The following is a 21,129-nucleotide window of genomic DNA, read 5'->3' on the forward strand; positions in this document are numbered from 1 at the left end:
TTTCTTGGATAATCTTTAATTGGCAACTAACTTTCAATGTGTTATCTATTTGTGCAACTATCATGAACTCTGGAGTCTTTCCCCTGTGAGTGCCGCCAAACTGCTTTTTGAAGTTAAATGTATAACTGTCTGCAACAGGAGTTGCCAGGAAATTCCTCCTTTTAGATTACTTTATGCAGTTTCCTGATGCCTTTGGAGACTTGGATTGGTTTAGTACTGAGTCATACAGTCAAGAAGTTAGGGATCCCCTTTTGAATATACATTGAATTAGCTGGTTTTGGTCAAGATGTGTTATAATTTGGTAGTTTTCAAATATTCTCTGCAAAACTGGCACATATCTATCCAACTTCTAATAACAAATATAAGATATTTGATGGGATGCTGTTGAGACATTAAGGGCGGGATTGTCCGTTTTGCCAGCACCCGGGGGTTTCCCGACGGAGTGGGGCTGCCCCACAATGGGAAACTCCATTGACTGGCCGGCATAACGGAGAATCTCGCTGGTGGATTGGGGCAGAAATGTGACACAGCGCAGTGGAGAATCCAGCCCCAAGTGTTTGTTTAGGACACAGCAGTAAGAATAGCGATCTAGTCGAGCAACAAATATAGAAATGTGTTCACAGCTGACTATTCTGCCAATGCTTGCAGTTTGGATGTAAGCATGGCAAGTTGGGTGAAATATTGGAGAACTCTTACTCCATCAAAAGTGATTGTCTTCGGGATGGTGGGGGGAGAAAATTGTAAATAATGTCACATTTCACACACCGCCATTTGGTTTTCAGGCAACTCAATTACCAGCTATGTCTGCTGTTGAGCAGGAAAATGAAGAACTCTGGAAAAAGCTCAGTACGCTTCGAGAGGATAATGCCCGTTTAGTCTCCCAGAATCACAGTTTGGTGCGTGAGATTGAAAGTGTACAAGTGGAGCTGACTCGATCAAACGTTCAAGTGAGTATTCCAAATGTTTATATGCATAACAATTGTGTGCATATTCAGACAGTCTCAAAAACCTTTATTTATACAATAACCCAGGGCAGCACGGTGGCACAGTGGTTAGCATTGCTGCCTACGGCGCTGAGGACCTGGGTTTGAATCCCGGCCCTGGGTCACTGTCTGTGAGGAGTTTGCACATTCTCCCCGTGTCTGCGTGGGTTTCGTCCCCACAACCCAAAGATGTGCAGGTTAGGTGGATTGGCCATGTTAAATTGCCCCTTAATTGGAAAAAATAATTGGGTACTCTAAATTTTTTTTAAAAATTTATACAATAACCCTGAAGATTGCACGATAGATGCTGCAGTTTATGGCATAGTGGGGGTGGGAGCCAAATGAACCATAAAATTATAGGGAATATTGAATTATGCTTGAAATATTTCTGTGGTTATGTACATCATTTGCCCTGGTACACTAAGCTCCCTAATGTGAAACTCCAAAATCTGGAAACAAGAGTTGTCTGGAATGGCCACATAGTTGATTGTAGTAAATGTATGATAAATTCTATTCAAAATCTCCAGAGCTCTTCTCGGCATGATTTTAATGTCCTTTGTCAAGGAAAAGTACCACTAATGGATCCAAAACAGAGGTAGAAGATGATAGTCAAAAAAGTATGTTTTGAGGAGATTTTTAGGATTGCCAGAGATGTTTCTCACACAGTAATTAGCCTGTCCCCATCCACTCACCAGAAATTGCATGGTGGCACAGTGGTTAGCACTGCTGCCTCTAAGCACCAGCATAAAATTCTGGCCTTGGGTGATTGCCTTTGTGGTGTGGGCACGTTCTCCCTATCTCTGTGTGAGTTTCCTCTGGGTGCTCCGGAGTTTGCTCACAAAGTCCAAAGATGTGCAGGTTAGGTGCATTGGCCACGCTAAATTGCCCTCCGTGTCCAAAAAGGTTAGGTGGGGTTACTGGCTTACAGGGATAGGGTGGAGGTTTGGGGTGCACTTTCCAAGGGTCGGTGCAGACTCGATGGGCCGAATGGCCTCCTTCTGCACTGTAAAGTCTATGTCCTGATCCTCGACCTTCCCATTCATGCTCTCCTGGGTCGACATCAACCTTTCTTTTTCAGCTTCCAGAGCAAATGGTCCATCATCGCTTTTACAAACTCTCGGATCGTCTTCCCCTGAGCCTCCAGTTTCTTCCCCATTCCATCGATTGCCGACTGCATAGTTCTATGGAATTGTATGGAAAAACCTGAACTGGATCGGTCAGATACAAGCTTGCAGTCAGATACAAGATGAGACACTTGCCTTTATCAATCGAGCACTGGTTACAAAGGCAGGGAGGTCATGTTGGAGTTATATAAAACTTTGGTGAGGCCACAGCTGGAGTACTGTGTGCAATTCTGGTTGCCACATTATAAGAAGGATGTGGCCTGGAGGGGATACAGAGGAGATTCATAGGATGTGCCTGGGATGCAACATTTAAGTTATGAAAAAAGATTGGATAGGCTTGGGTTGTTTTCGCTGGAGCAGAGAAGACTGAGGGGTACAAGATTATAAGAGGCATGGACAAGGTGGATTGGGAGCAGCTGTTCCACTTAGATACGAGGGGACACAAGTTCAAGGTTGAGGCCAGGAGCTTTACAGGAATTTGAGGAAAATCTTTTTTACCCAGAGGGTGGTAATGGTCTGGAATGCACTGCCTGGGAGGGTGGTAGAGGCGGGTTGCCTCACATTCTTTAAACAGTACCTGCAACAGCACTTGGCATGTCATAACATTCAAGGCTATGGGCCAAGTGCTGACACATGGGATAAGGTAGGTGGATCAGATGTTTTTCATTTGTCGGTGCAGATTCGATGGGCTGAAGGGCCTCTTCTGCTCTGTATTAGTCTGTGATTCTGTGAAGCTGTAAGAGCAGATCATAGGATAAGAATTCTGGTTAAAGTAACTTGCCTTTCCCCAAAGCCTATCCACTGTCTACAAGGTACAAGTCCACTTGACTGGATTATTTTGGTTCCAACAACACTAAAGAAACTCTACACCACCTAGGACTAGGCAACCCATTTTATTGGCGCCCATCCACCAGTATTCACTCCCCCTACTACCGATGCACAGTGACCGCACTGTGTACCATCTACAAGATGCACCTACAGTAACTTACCAAGGCTCCTTCGACTAGTACCAAACATGTGACATCTACTACTGAGAAGGACAAGGAACACTATCACTTGCAAGGTTTTTAAAAAAAATTTAGAGTACCCAATTCATTTTTTCCAATTAAGGGGCCGATCCATCTACCCTGCACATCTTTCGGTTGTGGGGGCGAAACCCACGCAAACACGGGGAGAATGTGCAAACTCCACATGGACAGTGACCCAGAGCCAGGATCGAACCTGGGACCTCGGTGCCGTGAGACAGCTGTGCTAACCACTGCACCACCATGCTGCCCATCACTTGCAAGTTATCCTCTAAGCCACACACCGTCTTGACTTGGAACAATATCAGTGTTTCTTGACTGTTATGGGATCAAATTGTTGGAACTTTCATCTGAACAACATGTGGGTGTACCGACACTAGGTGATTTACAAATGTGGCCACTACCACCTTCTCAAGGGTAATTGGGGATGAGCAATGTATGCAGGTCTTTCCAACAACTCCCAGGTCCCATGAAAGAATTTGAAAAAGCATATACATGTCCAGTGTGGGCATGATCCCCTGGCCATGCTGTGTGCAAATGCAGCTTGCCGTGGAGCAGCGTGGCCAATAAAAGCCGGGAGAACCTGCCAAGATCTAGCCGGCTCGCAATGCCTTGCTAGATCTAACGCGATCTGGCGAGACATTGTGATGTAAATCCTGCCTATTGAGGACGGATCATAGTTTACAAAATCTGCATATGAGAGCGAGACAGCTAGTCTCACTTTAATTTGCAGATTCCTGAGGTACCCAAGGCGTTGGGACCTATCCCCTTTGCCTTGGGCGAGCGCCATTCAGCACTGGTTCCCGTAAAAGGGGGCCAGACGTAACAGCACTCGTGGGGTCTCCCAGGGGATCGAACGCACCCAGGTATCAATCATTCGGCATATAAAATGAAATAATTTAGAAAGATTCAGAAATAGATTTGGGTAATTATTTACCATCGTTGTACATATTTTTGTACTATTGGACTACCTAGGCTTGAAGGAGATGCAGCTACAATTTCTGATCCGTATCTGTTTAATTCTCCAGAATTTGATTTGGAGTAAGATGAACCCTGTCGGTATTTACTTCCAAGCTCTTGTTAGGATGAAATAAGCAGATGAGTTAACAGAAGCACGTGCCCTTTGGTTCAAGTCTGATTTACTGACTAGAGATTAGGGACTTCCACACTTGAAGTACTTTCATAATTGAATAAAAGATTATTCTTTTTTTAGGATATGTACAGGTGTGTTCATAATTGATACAGATTATTTATTAATTTGATGGCATTTTCACAGCATGGGGATCAAGTTAACCGACCACATTATTTGGGAAATGGCGTTGGAGAGGCAGGAGAAAGGGAGGTGGTTTTGAGGCAGGAGAAAGGGAAGTGGTAGTGTTCAATTCATTTACTTGGTTTTAATCTGCCAAAAATCAACAGCAAACGTTTTTTGATTCATATTTTACTTGCAGTTTTGTCACCTTGAACCATCTATTAATGAAAAGGCACATCACATTTCTCGGCTAAATGAAGATATCTTGGGTTTGGAGGCTGAAGTAGAGGCTCAAGAGAAAGCACTCAGGTAATTTGCATCATAGTTATGCAGTTTGTTTTGTTAGAGTTTGCAAGTTTTGGCTCCATTTGCAATATTCTCTGTTATAACACTGCTGATCGCTCTGCAGGCATATATCAGTACTATTGAGTTGGGGTTTTGCCTGAGTCAAGGGTTAAAGGTCCAATAGTGAGGGCTCCTTGCATTGTTGGAGGTGCAGACTTTCAGATGACCTATTAAGTGAAGTTGATCCACTGTTCATACGAATTTGAAAGATACCCATACACTAGTCATATGCATTTGAAAGATACCCGTACACTATTCAAAGTGGAGCACAAGGTTCTCCTGGTATCCCGGCCAATATTTTTCACTGCGCCAACAATTAATTTAACTGGTCATTCATCTCACTTAGAATTTGAGACTTTGCTGCATGCAAATAGGCAGCTTTCAAAAGTTAGATTCGTTCGTGGGATGTGAGCATTGTAGGCTGGCCAACATTTATTGTCCATCCCTAATTGCCCTTGAACAGGCAGTTAAGTGTCAATCACATTGCTGTGGACCTGGAGTCACATTTAGATTTATTGTCACGTGTATCGAGGCACAGTGAAAAGTATTGTTCTGTATACAATCCAGGCATATCGTTCCATACATGAAAAACATAGGACAGACGTGCGATAAATACACAATGTAAATACATAGACATCGGGTGAAGCATACTGAGTACAGTGCTACAACATAGAGAAGATGCATAGCGCGATCAGTTCAGTCCATAAGAGGGTCATTCAGGAGTCTGGTAACAGTGATGAAGAAGCTGTTTTTGAATCTGTTGGTGCCAGTTCTCAGACTTTTGTGTCTTCTGCCCGATGGAAGAGGTTGGAAGAGAGAATAACCCGGGTGGGAGAGGTCTTTGATTACGCTGCCCACTTTCCCAAGGCAGTGGGAGGTGTAGACAGAGTCAGTGGATGGGACTGCGTTGTGTTCACGACTCGCTGTAATCATGTAGACCAGACTGGGTAAGGTTGACAGATTTCCTTCCCTGAAGGACATTAGTGAACCAGATGGGTTTTTACAAGACTTGACAATGTTTTATGGTCATCATTAGACTTTTAATTCCAGATTTTTTTATTGAATTCAAATTTCACCATCTGTAATCGTGGGATTTGAACCTGGGTCCCCAGAGCATTACTCCGGGTCTCTGGTTTCTTAGCCTAATGACAATACAGTACCACTATGCCAACACCTCTGATGAAACCCAGAGGATGTGATGAGGTGCTACATGAATGCAAGCTCTTTTTTTTAAACTAAGTAATTCAAAAATTATTTTCCAAAGAAAGTGACTACTCTAATTCATAATTTTTGAAAGATCAATTTTTTCTGTCCATATTGTATGATGTTAATTGTGTAAATTATGATTAAAGGTACACCGATTGCAGGGGACACGTATTGGATAATTACCTGTGCACATTTAAAGAAATACTTATTGATACGGTTGATCAGCTGTAGAGTTGGGAGCTTTACGTTTGTAGTGTCTCATTTAGTCAATAAATCAAAAACGGAATAAAAATTGACTCCTGACCATCCCTTCACCAACCAGCTCTATGAAGTTAAATAAGTGCAGTTTTGTATTTAACATTAAACTCAATTATATCAGTCATTGGCATTTGTAACATAGCCATGGAATTAACAACTTTCCATTGTGTAAAATATCATAAAGATGGTGTTGGTATTATTTTGATCTTTCTTACAAAGAGTTGCAGAAGAAAAATTGGAGGAAAGTCAATGGATGGTAGCTGAGAAGGACAAGCTGCTGGAAAAGTTGTCTGATGAATGTAAAAGAGTGAAGAATGAGCTTTATGAACAAAGTAGACGAGGAAAGAGGTAATATTAAACTGTGAAATATGTCTCCTGGTCAGAATAACATTTTTTTTTGTGAGATCCTTCCAGGTGTTCATTGAAATTTGACAATTAATTTTGTCCAGTCAGATCCCGATATAAATGCCCACTAATAATGGTGGCACAGTGGTTAGCACTGCTGCCTCACAGCGCCAGGGACCAGGTTCAATTCCGACCTCGGGTAACTGTCTGTGTGGAGTTTGTACATTCTCCCAGTGTCGGTCTGGGTTTCCCCCGGGTGCTCTGGTTTCCTCCCACAGTCTAAAGATGTGCAGGTTAGCTGGATTGGCCATGCTAAATTGCCTCTCAGGGTGGCATTGCAGGAATAGGGTGGGGATTGGGCCGAGATAGGGTGGTCTTTCGGAGGGTTGGTGCAGATTAAATGGAGAGGCTGATTCATATTGCCAAATTTCTTATTAGCGTAGCATGGAATTTAAGTTCAAATTTATGATTACACGGAATAAGAGATCAAAGAGAATTCCACATTTATGGGTAAATTGAGATGCCTGCATATTGTTCCAACAAACATGTTTTGATTTAAGTTTCGAGATTTGAATCCTGATCTGAAAAATTGGAATATTCCAGCTTCTTAGGAACTTGTAAAACTTTCAATTTAGAAAAATCTAAGCTTGAAAATGAGGGAGAACAGCTCAGAGATATGTGTGATTAGTGAGTGGTTGAGAGTGAAACTTAAAGGAACTGATGATTTGCTGGATCATGGAGCAAAAAGTGCATTTGAAGAAATTAGGTCTTAATTCTTTTGCTTTTACAAATGTTTTCCAGCTGAATCATGCAACATAGTGCCATGCTATAGCGGAGGAAACCCAGGCAATTTGTTGTTTTAACCATAGTAAACTTACTTGAAGCAAAAAATAGTGTGGAATTTTTCATTTATCTTTCACGTACTTTCTAACCATTAGAAGAAAGAGTTCAGAATAGAGGAGTAGATATGAGATCTCGCCATCCAATTCATAGAATCCCTACAGTGTAAAAGGAGGCCATTTGGCCCATTTAATCTGCACCAACCCTCCGAAAGACCACCCTATCTCGGCCCAATCCCCACCCTATTCCTGCAATGCCACCCTAAGAGGCAATTTAGCATGGCCAATCCAGCTAACCTGCACATCTTTAGACTGTGGGAGGAAACCAGAGCACCCGGTGGAAACCCAGACCGACACTGGGAGAATGTACAAACTCCACACAGACAGTTACCTGAGGTCGGAATTGAACCTGGTCCCTGGCGCTGTTAAGCAGCAGTGCTAACCACTGTGCCACCACAATTAGTGGACATTTATATCGGGATCTGACTGGACAAAATTAATTTGGAAATCTATAAGATTGGCAGATTGTAATGACACCTGGAATTCAAAAATCTAGTCAAATGATATGCACCTCATTTGGATAAGGAACCACCAATTGTAATGCGCCAAGTCATCTGAGGAGTGGCAATTACTGTCGGGTTGACACTCCATTCCTATTTTCTTACTTTCCACTGGAGCTCCACATTTCTCATCTGGACTTCCAAATTGGGCCTCTTCAGAAATCCAAGCATGCTTGTTCTGGGAGTCCTTCCTTTGTATAATGCAGGATCACTGGGAAGCCAAGCCACCCCCTCATTTTATGTCTTGAACTGCCATATTTCATTAAGTTTAAATGTTTTTAAAATTTATTCTTTCATAGCATGTGGGTGTTGCTGGCAAGGCCAGCATTTGTTGGCCATTCCTAATTGCCCTTGAAATGAGTGGCTTGTTTGACCATGTCAGAGGGCAGTTAAGAGTCAACTAGTCAACAGGGGCTGGTTTAGCACACTGGGCTAAATCGCTGGCTTTTAAAGCAGACCAAGGCAGGCCAGCAGCACGGTTCAATTCCCATACCAGCCTCCCCGAACAGGTGCTGCAATGTGGCGACTAGGGGCTTTTCACAGTAACTTCACTGAAGCCTACTCGTGACAATAAGCGATTTTCATTTTTTCATTTTCAACTACATTGCTGTGCATCCGGAATCACATGTAGGCCAGACAAAGTAAGGATGCCTGATTCCTTTCCTGGTTTTAATTAAGAACAAAGAACATTGCAGCACAGGATCTTTGGCCCTCCAAGCAGATACAAATTCCTTATTTAGACCTGCTACTTATTGCCCAAACAATCTGTATCTCTCCATTCCCCACTCCTTCATGTATCTATGAAGATACATCTTCAACATTGCTATCATGCCTGCCTCCACCACCTCCACTGGCAATGTGTTCCAGGCTCCCATCACCCTCTGAGTGAAAAACTTTCCCCGCACATCTATCCTAAACTTTCCCCCTCTTGAACCTGTGCCCCCATGTAATTGAGTCTTCCAACCTGGGAAAAAGCTGCTGACTATTCCCCCTGTCTATACCTCACGTAATTTTGTAGACCTCAATCAGGTCTCCCCTCAACCTCTGTCTTTCCAACAAAAACAATCCGCGTTTATTCAACTTCTTCTCATACCTAACACCCTCCAGACCAGGCAATATCCTGGTAAACCTTTTTTGCACTCTCTCCAAAGCATCCATGTCCTTCTGGTAGTGTGGCGCCGAGAACTACATATAATATTCCAAATGTAGCCTAACTAAAGCTTTAGATAATTTCACTATCTTCTAACTTTGTTAGATTAAATATGGGGAATCTGGGGCATGTGTAAAATATACAGCCCTAATTTTGCTTGGTTACAGAAAACGTCTGAAGAAGCTGGAAGGTAAAAATATGGGGCATGAATATTGGAACCCTTTGATCTGGGAGTTGCTACTGTTAGAATGTAGGACCAGACACCAACTTTTGTAGGATACTGGATGAGAACCGCAAACAATTTTTCGAATTAAAAAAAAAAAAAAAAATTTAGAGTATCCAATTATTTTATTTTCCAATTAAGGGGCAGTTTAGCATGGCCAGTTCACTTAACCTGCACATCTTTGGGTTGTGGGGGTGAAACCCACGCAGACATGGGGAGAATGTGCAAACTCCACACGGACAGTGACCCAGGGCTGGGATTCGAACCCAGGTCCTCAGCGCTGTAGTCCCGGTGCTAACCACTGCACCACATGCCGCCCAACAATTTTTCTATTTGTAAAACTGTGAGGAAAGAATACTTCACCCCAGGAGTGATGGCTCTGACCGATGGGTATCTTTTATGTTAAAACAAACTTTAATTTAAACACAGAATTAACCACGTTGACATCAAAGAAATAGCTTCACTAGTAACAGTTAAGCAGTTCTCTTACTATCTACATCTGCCACTAATTCCAATTAAGCAGCACAATACAGTTCAAATGCCACTTATAATTAACGTTAACAAAACAGGATACTTGTTTAACTGTGTAGATACTTTTAGAGAGAGACCCTTTCAAGAGCTGATCCAGGACACTTCTGTCTTGACAGACTGAAATCCTATAGCAAACTGCTGTTCAACTTAAAATCTTATCAAGGGCTGTAAAAGTATACTGACCTGGCTCCTTCATCATCTGTATCCAAATAAGTCCTATCATGTGTTTAACTAGGACTAAATACAATCCCTCCATTAATTATCTACACTCCAGAGAACTATTCAAAATATAAACAATGTTTCATTATAATTTTATCTGTAACAAAGTAGTGGTTGGAAGGAATGATTACCTCACCTTTTACGACTTCTTAATTACAGTTTTAGTAGAGACACTGACTCTATGTATTTCAAACCAGGATATTTAATAATATTACTGCCACAAATATGAAATATAGAAATAACAATTTCTACATTCATCATACTAGCTCCTGCTTTAGACACTGCAACGTTTAGGCGGGTGGGGGTTGGTAAATTGGTATTAAGCATCTTTTTATTCATTCAGTGATTCCGAAAACAGGTACAAACTAGGAATTATTCCATCATTTGATATTTTGGGGAACTTTTTTAGATGATGAGTGTTTGGTTTTTTTGCAAGGTTTGTTGACCATGGGCTGGATTCTCTACTGGCGGGATGCTCTGCTTTGCTGGCAGCCCGGGGATCTCCCGACGTCGTGGGGCTGCCCCACAATGGGAAACCCCATTGACCAGCTGGCGTGCTGAAACAGAAATGTGGCACGGCGGGGCAGAGAATCCAGCCCCATGTCTCTGTTTACATAAATGTTTCCGGTAAGCCAGCTATTAAATGCTGGTGGTCTATTTTGTATGGCTAGAAGCGTTCCATGGGTTGTACTGAGTCATCATACAAACCACGGTTGTCCCATTTTGAGCTCTTGAGTTGTAGTTGTGCTGCGTTAGCCAATCTCCAACAACACATTACAGGCGGCCTCGGTACTCTGAAATCAGGAGTGGTAACACTGTTGAGTTTCTGCTCCAATGATTTTCCAGAATGGATGATTGTCTAGATGAACATGTGGATAAATGACGGGAATAATTTGGATTGAACTGTAGTGCACTTCACAAAAGATTGGCCTTTGATGTTTGTTGTTTTCAAATAAAGAATGGGAAACACTGGAACGATTCAAATATGACTACTGGTTTTGGACCATAAGACAGGGGATCAGAATTAGGCCACTTGGCCCATTGAGTCTACTCCGCCAAATATGGCTGATGTTTTTTCATCCCCATTCTCCTGCCTTCTCCCCATAATCCCTGATCTCCTTTATTAATCAAGAACTTATCTAACTCTGTCTTAAAGACACTCAGTGATTTGGCCTCCACAGCCTTCTGCAGCAAAGAGTTCCACAGATCCACCACCCTCTGGCTGAAGACATTCCTCCTCATCTCTGTTTTAAAGGATCGTCCCTTTAGTCTGAGATGGTGTTCTCTGGTTCTAGTTTTTCCTACAAGTGGAAACATCCTCTTTACGTCCACTCTATCCAGGCCTCTCAACCTCTGGGGTCCGCTCACAGTCCAAAGATGTGCGGGTTAGGTGGATTGGCCATGCTAAATTGCCCTTAGTGTCCAGTAAGGTTAAGTGGGAGTAACTGGGCTAATGGGAATAGGGTAGAGACATGGACATGAGTGGGGTGCTCTTTCAAGGGCCTGTGCAGACTTGATGGCCAAATGGCCTCCTTCTGCACTGTAAATTCTATGATTCTTACAAGAGGAGAAAGGATATTGAAATAATATTTTGACTGGAGAAATACAAATGTGTTTTTCAGAAAATGTTTGATTTGCTTGAATTTCAGTCTTATTTGTACTTTTGCTCCAAGGATTTAAAACTACAAATCACCGGTGTTTTGTTGAAAAATTAGCATTTAGGTTTTTCAGGAACATGTGACTAAGGTGACATAAGTGAAATTGAAACAACTAATTTTTATGTTTTAAATAGAGCTGAACAACAAAGAAATGAAGCCCTCTATAATGCCGAAGAACTTTCTGTAGCTTTCAAACAGTTCAAAGAAAAGACAACAAAAAAAATTGCAATGGTGAGGTAGGATGTACCTTAGTTTTTCAATATAAGTACAAAATATGCAGAAATGTTTAATTTGTTTTTTTTGTACTATAGCTTCAAGCTAATGAAGAGGAATTGCAGAACCGCCTGGATCACTATGACAAGAACAGGACAGAATTATTTGAGAAATGTACTGTCTTGGAAAAAGAGTTGGACAGCAAGAATGAGGAAATCAGGTGAATTCTTAAATGTATTTACCTAAGCAGAAAAATATTAGTTTTATTACTTTGAAGTGTTCTTTTTTTTCCCACAACTCCAATTTCCCTCTCTTCATACTTTACTGCTCTCCTGAATATAGTGACACTTACATACAGTTTCAATGATAATGGCAGAAGTGTTCTTAGTGTCTCATTAAAGTGGCTGGGGCTTACCTTGATTTTGTGGGTTATTTAACAACATAAATAGTGTTTTCTTTTTGTGTATCTTAGCACACAATTTTTTCACTTTTGGGGAATAAGAGGAAGTGGTGGAAGGATTCCCAGGTTGATTATCAGCCTGTTGAAACATGTTCATGAACTCTCCTGGAACGTTCAAGTGGAGCTTAAACCCAGAGGTTCTGCCTCAAAGGTAGGGATGGTACCACTGTACCAAAAGACCCCTTGTAAAGATAGCATGATATATTACTACTACGAAGCTTCTTTAAATCTGGATCATCTAGAAACAAATAAATCAATGCACCACACACAACTCTGGAATTGACAGCACAGGTATTTCCATGAACAAAGTACATACAAGCATTTGTAATCTACATATGCAGCTGCATCATTGTGTCTCGGGCACAAACGTTCCAAATTGATTCCGTAAGTCATAAGGCCAGAATCAGGGATGTTCGTGAATGATTGCATATTCGGTTCCATTTGTAATCATCAAATAATGAAACAACCCATGTCAGCGTGCAACAAGACATAGACGATATTCAGGCCTGATAAGCGACAAGTAACAGTCGTGTCAGAAAATGATAATCTCCAACAAGACAAATTCTAATCACCGTCTTTTGACATTCAGTGGTATTACTGGTTGTCAAATTTAAATATCATCAATATCCTGCAGGTCACCATTGACCAGAAACTTAAATAAACCAGCCACATAAATGTTGTAGCCACAAGAACAGGCCGGAGGTTGGGTAACCTGTGGCAGGTGACTCACCTCTGGATTTGGCAAAGCCTTTCTACAATCTTCAAAGTGCAAGTGAGGAAAACTCACTTTTGGTGATGGAAAACTATTCTTTAATGTTGATCGAACAATACTCCGGAAATTGACAGCACAGGTATTTCCATGAACAAAGTACATACAAGCATTTGTAATCTACATATGCAACTGCATTATTGTGTCTCGGGCACAAACAAGAAGCTCCGCATAATCCAGAACAAAAGAATCCTCTTCATTGGGACCCTATCCAACATTTTAACATTCATATTAAACGTATAATGTTAGGAGTGGACCATTTGGCCCTTCTAGCCTGCTCCACCATTAAGTAAGACTATAATTGATATTCTACCTTAATGGCAGTGCAATAGCACAGTGGGTAGCACTGTTACTTCACAGCTCCAGGTTCCCAGGTTCAATTCTCAGCTTGGGTCATCGTCTGTGCGGAGTCTGCACGTTCTCCTCGTGTCTGCATGGGTTTCCTCCGGGTGCTCCAGTTCCCTCCCACAAGTCCCGAAAGACGTGCTGTTAGGTAATTTGGACATTCTGAATTCTCCCTGTGTACCCAAACAGGCGAATGTGGCGACTAGAGGCTTTTCACAGTAATTTAATTGCAGTATTAATGTGACAATAAAGATTATTTAAGTCCATCTTCCTGCACTATCTCTACATTCCTTAGTTTCTATAGTATCCAAAAATCTGTAGATACCAACCTCCAATATATTTGAGCATCCATTGGTCTCTGAACTATAAAATTTCAAAGATTCACAAACCTTTGAGTGAAGAAGTTTTTCCTCATCTCACACCTCAATGTTTGACCCTTTAATTTGAAGATTGTGCGCTCAAGTTCCAGACACGACAGCCAGGAAAACTATTTTCTTAGCATCTACCCAGTGAAGTCTGTTAAGAATTTTATATGTTTCAATCAGATGATCTTTAATTCTTCTGAACTCCAGGAAATATATCAATAGGCCTAGTTTCTTAATCTCTCCTCATAGGACCTTATTCCAGGAATCAGACTAGCAAATAAAAGCAAAATATTGCAGATGGTGAAAACCTGAAATAAATCAGAAAACGCTGTAAAAGCACAGCTGGTGGGGCAGCATCTGTGGCGAGAGAAACCGAATTAACGTTTCGAGTCCATATGACTTCTTCAGAGCAAACCTTTGTTGCCTTGTGCAAGTATGTCCTTCTTTGGTTAAAGAGACCAAAACTACACAGAACTCTAGATGTGGTCTCATCAAAATCTATAATATAATTGCAGCAAGACTTCTTTACAGTTACACTGCAATCTTTGTAATAAAGGCCAACATACCATTTGCTTTCTTAATTGTATCTGCATGTTAATTTCCTATGCTTCATGTACAAGTACACCCAGGTCCCTCTGAATACCAATATTTCTTAATCTCTCACCAGTTAGCTAATCTGTTTTGTATCTTCCCTAACAAAGTGGATAATTTCACACCTTGCCATGTTATATTCAACCTGCCATGTTTTTGACGACTCCTTCACCTGTCTATATTCCTTTGTAGCCTCTTTATGTGCTCCCCTATCAATTTTTTAAAAATAAATAAATTTAAGCGTACCTGAAGAGATCTACCATCCGGATCTAGTGAAGTCTCGCAACACTAAAACTCAGTAGAAATTTGAGTTAAACGTCTCGGATGCAACTAAGAATCTTTTATTGCCTCTACTTGATTACAATTGGGAGAAACTTAAATCTATTCTCAATAAAGTCCGGCTAGCAAAGGAGTTAAAGAGAAGTAACTTCTAAACAATCTAACTTTCAAAATAATACAGAAATGGTTTCTTGCTTATGGCAAAACAGCTTGCATTTACTTCAAGAGTTAGAGTGGAAAAGTGAAAATAGAGATAGCGAATAGTTAAGTCAAAGTATAGGATGATCCCGGAATAAAGATGGCCGTACGGACCATCATGTTTAAAGAGAATTTTATTAGTCTGAAGCCATCTGGCTACACCTCTGTGTCTCCTAATTGGTTTGGGTGAGAATCAAATACATTTGTTTCGATGGTTAACTGTCAATCCTTAATGAGCAACATAAGTTCTGAATGTTTCATGTTTGAATATTTGTGTATGATATGGGATGCGATTTTGTGCTATTATCAAGACTGGTTTCTACTGGTTTTCTGCTGACTTTGCTTTATCCACATTCTGGACAATGGTGCCTTCATAGTGCTATGGTGCTTACTTGACCCCGATCTCAATTACTGGTACCGCTTATTTCTTAATGTCAAACTGACTTTGAAAATATGTTCATCAGAACAATAGCTTGTGCATTTTCTCAACAAAAATATTGTTTTAATTTACAATTAATTTGTGCATGTGTCAGGCTTTTGTGCTTCTGTTGAAGTTATGTGTTTTGTCATGATCTAAGGTTATGAGTACTGAAATCCTTATTTTAAAATGGGTATTAAAACTGGGCTTTAATATTTACATTAAAATAGCCTTTTTACCTAACAGATCTATCAGAAAATAGTTGATTACTATCAGTACCCAATTCTATTTTCCCATAATTAAGTGGCAATTTAGTATGGCCAATTGACCTACCAGGCATATCTTTTGGGTTGTGGCGGTGAGACCCACGCAAACACGGGGAGAATGTGCAAACACCACACGGACAGTGACCAGGAGCCGGGATTGAACCTGGGTTCTCGGCGCCACAGTGCTGACCACTGCGCCACCATGCTGCCCTAATTTGTTTTTGTTAACGATTTTGAAAGTCAGCCTCCTCATCTAAGTAAATGATATAGATTGTAAATCTTGACACTTGCATTACCCTACTAGTTATAGTCTGCCAAGCCAAATATGGACCATTCATTCCTATGTCTGTTAACCAATTTCAATTCATGCAGATAAATTACCATCAAATCCCAGGAGCTCTAATTTCATGTGGCACTTTACGAAATGCTTTTTAAAAGTCTAGATACACTAAATCCTTTAATTCTCTCTTACCTACAATTTTGAGTCTAGTCGAAAACTTACAAAATGATAACTGATTTGCCAAACGGCATTTCCTTTTCAGAAATCTGTTTGTATCTATTCAATCATGTTATTTTCAAAGTACCCTGTTACTATGTCCCTAATAGTAAATTCTAATGTTTTCCTTGCTGCTGCTGATGGGCTAACTGACCTGTAGTTGGTTCCCTGTGTTCATGCTCTCCGTTCTTTAATTAGTGGGGTTAGGTTTGCACCTTCCATTCTGCAGGGGTCATTTTAAAATCTAAAATACTGCAAGATCAAAACTCATTGTTCACTATTTTTATAGCTACCTCTTTTAAAACCTTAGGAAGTAAGAGGATATAAGTGGTTGGATTTTGGAGACTTGTCTTTAAGTCGTGTTGATGGGGTGACATGTGGTACAGTGGTTAGCATTGGGACTGCGGCGCTGAGGACTGGGGTTCGAATCCCGACGCTGGATGACTGTCCGCATGGAGTTTGCACATTCTCCCCATGTCCTGTCCTGCAGCCCCTGCTGGTCTAGCACCGCCTCATCATCCTCGTCCTCCTCCTCGGGGGTGGCAACTTGTTCCTCATCCCTAACCTCCAGCTCGTCGCCCCGCTGCTGTGCTAGCTTGTGGAGGACTCAGCAGACCACCACAAAGCGGGGACCATGCGGGAGGGTTTACTGCAGGGTACCACTAGAATGGTCAGGGCATCGGACCACATTTTGAGCAGACCGATGCACCACTCAATGACAGACCTGGTGGCCATGTGGGCCTCGTTGTGACGAGTCTCTGCATCGGTCTCCTGCCTTCGTACTAGCGCCATTAGCCAGGTCCTCAGCCGGACCCCTTTGCTTCCCAAGAGCCAGCCATCCATCCTGGGGTTTAGCACAGTGCTAAGTAGCTGGCTTTTAAAGCAGACCAAGGCAGGCCAGCAGCACGGTTCAATTCCTGTACCAGCCTCTCTGAACAGGCGCCGGAATGTGGCGACTAGGGGCTTTTCACAGTAACTTCATTTGAAGCCTACTTGTGACAATAAGCGATTTTCATTCATTTCATGTCATTCTACACATCCTAGGAGAATAATATTATTGTTAAATTGTTAATTATTAACAGAAATTAACTGGACCACATAAATACTGTGGCTACAAGAGCAAGTCAGAGGTTGGGAATTCTGTTGAAAGTAATTCTCTGAAACCTAACCATCATTTGCAAAGCTCAAGTCAAGAGTGTGATGGGACACTCTCCACTTGTCTGGATGAATACAGCTCCAAAAACGCCCAAGAACTCTGACACCATCCAAGACAAAACGGCCCACTTTATCGGCACCTTTAAAAAAAAATTCACTCCCTTTACCAGTGAAAGCAATACGTGCCATCTCCAAGATGCACTGCAGCAGCTTGACAGAACCTTCCAAACCCATGACCTCTACCACCTAGAAGGACAAGGCAGCAGATGCATGGGAACACCACCCTCTGCAAGTTTCCCTCCAAGCCACATACCACCCTGACTTGCAACTATTTTGCTGTTCCTTCACTGTCACCAGATCAAAATCCTGGAAATCCTTTCCAAATAGCACTCCCCGTTGGTGTACCTGCTCTAGATGCACTGAAACGGTCCAAGCATCAGCTCGCCACCACTTTTTCTCAAAGGCATTTAGGGATCCATAGTGAATGATGGTTTTGCCAGTGACACTCTCATCCCATGAACAAATTAAAACAATGTGTATATAGCACAAATGGGTGTATGGTAGGTGTAAAAATGCATGTGAGAAATTGCCATATACACCAGTAATCACTTTAATAATTTTGTTTGTTTATAGGATAGTAATGGGACAATCTTGCGATGTGAAGTTGGTTCAGAAGGATCTGGAGGCTAAAAATGAAGGACTGTTTTCAATTTTATCTGACTCCAAAGAAAAGGTTAAGATGTTAGAAAGTGAACTAGCGGACAAAGAGGCCACTGTGAAAGATCGAGATGACTTGAGGGTAGAGAATGCAGGACTAAGATTACTAACAACTTCCCAAAGTGAAAAATCGCTTCAACTCAATAAACAACTAGAGGTCACCAAGTTGGAGATGAAGAACTTGGAGTCAGTTCTGCAAATGCAACAGATAAAAAGTAAAGAGGTAAACTGAAAATTAAATGTTTAACCATGAGAGAAACACTAACCTTGTATACGCTTTTTCACGCTGTAACATAACTTTTATTTTGCTTTTAATAAAGCTCAAGGGCGTGATTCTCAGGCCTCATTGTGCTCTCGCTCGAGCGAAAGAAGGCCATTGAATAGCAGAAGAGGCCAAAAACAAGATCCGCGTCAGGCGCCAAACAGTTTGCAATGCAACTGGCCCGCTCTCATAGGCAAAATCGAGATCTTGCCATAGCATAGCGAGAAACCACTTAAGCCGTATTTCCATACAATTATCGGGATCCACCTCATCGGGAGCTTCCAGTGATGCATCAGCCTCCCCAACAAGTGGTCAGGCTGGCGCCGATTAGTACTCCCTTTAAAAACGTGAACCCGGCGGAAGGGCTTCTGCAGGGAGCCAAGGAGGTGCGTAGCCATCTTTGTTCACAGGCAGAGAGTCCAGGGGTGCTGGGCTTGCCATCCCGGTGTTTGGCGCGAATGCTGGGTTGGAGGACACTGCGGAGGTGGACCACCGTAGGGGTGGGGCACTGCGGGGGGACCTCATGCGGCACCACCATGCCAACTCCTGGATTGCTCCTGCCCATCTGCCCCACCGACCACCTATAACCTCCACCAACTGCTGAGGCCTCTGGCTGGGCCGGCTGAAGACGATTGCTAATAGGGGATTGGCAATAGTGGTTAAGTGAGCACTTCACACAACCCAAGTGGATTCCCATGAGTGGACAAACATGGAGCATGTGGAAATCATGACCTACCATCCCAATCAGACCGCGATGCCTGGCCATTGTTCCTGAACACTGCGGAAGGCAACAACACTGCGTGCAGCCAACATCCAAATACCCAGGGGGTGGGACACAGCTCCAGGGACATGCCTGCTACATCCGGGGGCAGTCGGTCATCCCCTGCCTCTTTGAGGACCACCCCATGATGGGCGGCTGGCTCTTGGGAGGCAAAAGGGTCCGGCTGAGGACCTGGCTAATGGTGCCAGTACGGAGGCAGGAGACCAATGGAGAGACTCGATACAACGACGCCCATGTGGCCACCCGGTCTGTCATTGAGCGGTGTATCGGTCTGCTCAAAATGCAGTCTGATGCTCCGACCGTTCTGGTGGTACCCTGCAGTAAACCGCATGGTCCACGCTTTGTGGTGGTTTGCTGTGTCCTCAAGCTGGCACAGCAGCGGGACGACGAGCTGGAGGTTAGGGACAAGGAACATGTTGCCACCCCCGAGAAGGAGGACGAGGATGATGAGGCGGTGCCGGACCAGTAGGGGCTGGCGGACGATCCCAGGGAGGAACTGGAGGACCAGCGGGGGCTGCAGGACAGGCGACAGCAGCGAGGGTCCAGCAAGCCCAGAGGGTCTGGGAGGCACTCGTACCCGCGTGCTTCACTTAGGACGTGGCCTGCTCCTCCATCGATTCCTTACCCACCCCATCTCTCACCCTCTCAGCGTCTGTGTCACATCGTTCCGTGGTGCCGGGGTGGGGGGCAGTGACAGAGGCATCATGCTAGTTGTGCTCAAGGGTATTTAATGTGTCACAGGTTCATATAATTCCACTCGATGGTGCCGCCCCACTTACCCCTTACTCCTCACCCTGTACCTATCTACCCCCCTCCCCGTGAGCCTAAATGTGCTTTGCCTTCCTAGCTCTTCTGCTATGTCTAGGTGTCCCCGCAGGATGCATATCTGAGGTAGAGGCAGTCAGCTGCTTACCTCTCCTTCGATGCCCCTGATGGCCATTCTCTGGGGCCGGAGGGCCCCCATGTCGCTTTGTCCCATGTGCTGACCTTGAGACGTGGCCTCATCAGAAGGGTGGAACTCGGGGAGCTGGTGGCCATCATCCCAACTCCATGGAACGGGTCCAGTTTGGCACCAGTTTCCCACTCTGTCCCATGGGGCCCCAGGGTCCGGGTTCACTTCTGGACAGAGGGGCAGTTGGTTCGAGCCCCAGCTGTCCCTCCATCATCTGGCTCTGCCAGCCCTGGCGGCTCCCCGATGTCTGCACCAAGGTATCGACGCCCTCGGTGATGCTCCTCAGCGACTGGGCCATGCTCTTTAGTGCCTCGGCAATGCCCACCTGTGACTGGGACAAGCTCCGCAGCGTCCCGGCCATTCTCATCTGGGAGCGGGAAATGTCCCGTAGCACCTCATCAAAGTCAGCCTGGTACTGGGTCACATCCCCCAGTTAGGCGGACATTCTGCTGAGACCCTCCGCCATGGCCTACACTCTGCACAACGCCTTGGACGCCTTCACTCATGCTGCCGATGTCATGAACCAGGCTCTCCACTGCAATCAGCTTTGACAAAGAGCCATCCAGACTTGAAATGCTAGCTCCCTTTTATGCTGAGATTGTCCAGTATTTTCTGTTTTTGTTTCAGATTCAATATCCACAGTAATTTGCTTTATCTTCACTGCGGTCGACATCCAAACAGTGTTTGCCTCGGTGCCACGCATTTTCGGTGACATCCTATTCCCGTAGCCTCTGGGACTCCCCCAATCGGCTATGGACCTGCTGGAATGTTGCTGACATCTCCCTCTGAGCCATCGGCTCTGGTTAACCATGTACCAGAGGCTTCGCATCAGGCGGGGACCCAGCTGGATCCTGAGAACTTACTGCTGTCTCACCTGGGGGTTCCTGCTTCCACCTGAGACGCATCAGTAGCTGTGTGGTGCTCACCAGATTGTGCCCCTGAATCCTGTCCACAAACATTTCCCACCGAGGTGTGTGTCTCTTCACTGGCAGAGAGTGGGGATGAAAGCTGTGATGCATCGGTTGTGTTTTCCTCGGAGCTCTCCTCCAGGGTGATCTGGGAGGCAGGAGAGAGGGCCACCCGGGATGGGCTGGCACCTTTGGCTGGAGGACCTCCGGGAGACTGGACATGTGGTTGGGAGGGA

At 43.6% G+C, this 21,129-nt stretch overlaps 1 protein-coding gene across 4 annotated transcripts in view; it reads left to right on the forward strand.

Moving 5' to 3' along the window:
• Positions 1–21,129, forward strand: part of ccdc18 (coiled-coil domain containing 18) — a 182,276-nt gene that overhangs the window by 39,780 nt on the left and 121,367 nt on the right. For all 4 annotated transcript variants that reach the window (XM_038793852.1, XM_038793853.1, XM_038793850.1 and 1 more), the window contains 6 exons: positions 783–947; positions 4,584–4,693; positions 6,413–6,541; positions 11,853–11,949; positions 12,030–12,151; positions 17,907–18,213. In XM_038793852.1, the coding sequence (XP_038649780.1) occupies positions 783–947; positions 4,584–4,693; positions 6,413–6,541; positions 11,853–11,949; positions 12,030–12,151; positions 17,907–18,213 (930 nt within the window). The remainder of the gene's footprint in view (positions 1–782; positions 948–4,583; positions 4,694–6,412; positions 6,542–11,852; positions 11,950–12,029; positions 12,152–17,906; positions 18,214–21,129) is intronic.

Source organism: Scyliorhinus canicula, chromosome 4 (assembly GCF_902713615.1).
Source record: "Scyliorhinus canicula chromosome 4, sScyCan1.1, whole genome shotgun sequence".
Lineage (NCBI taxonomy): Eukaryota > Metazoa > Chordata > Chondrichthyes > Carcharhiniformes > Scyliorhinidae > Scyliorhinus > Scyliorhinus canicula.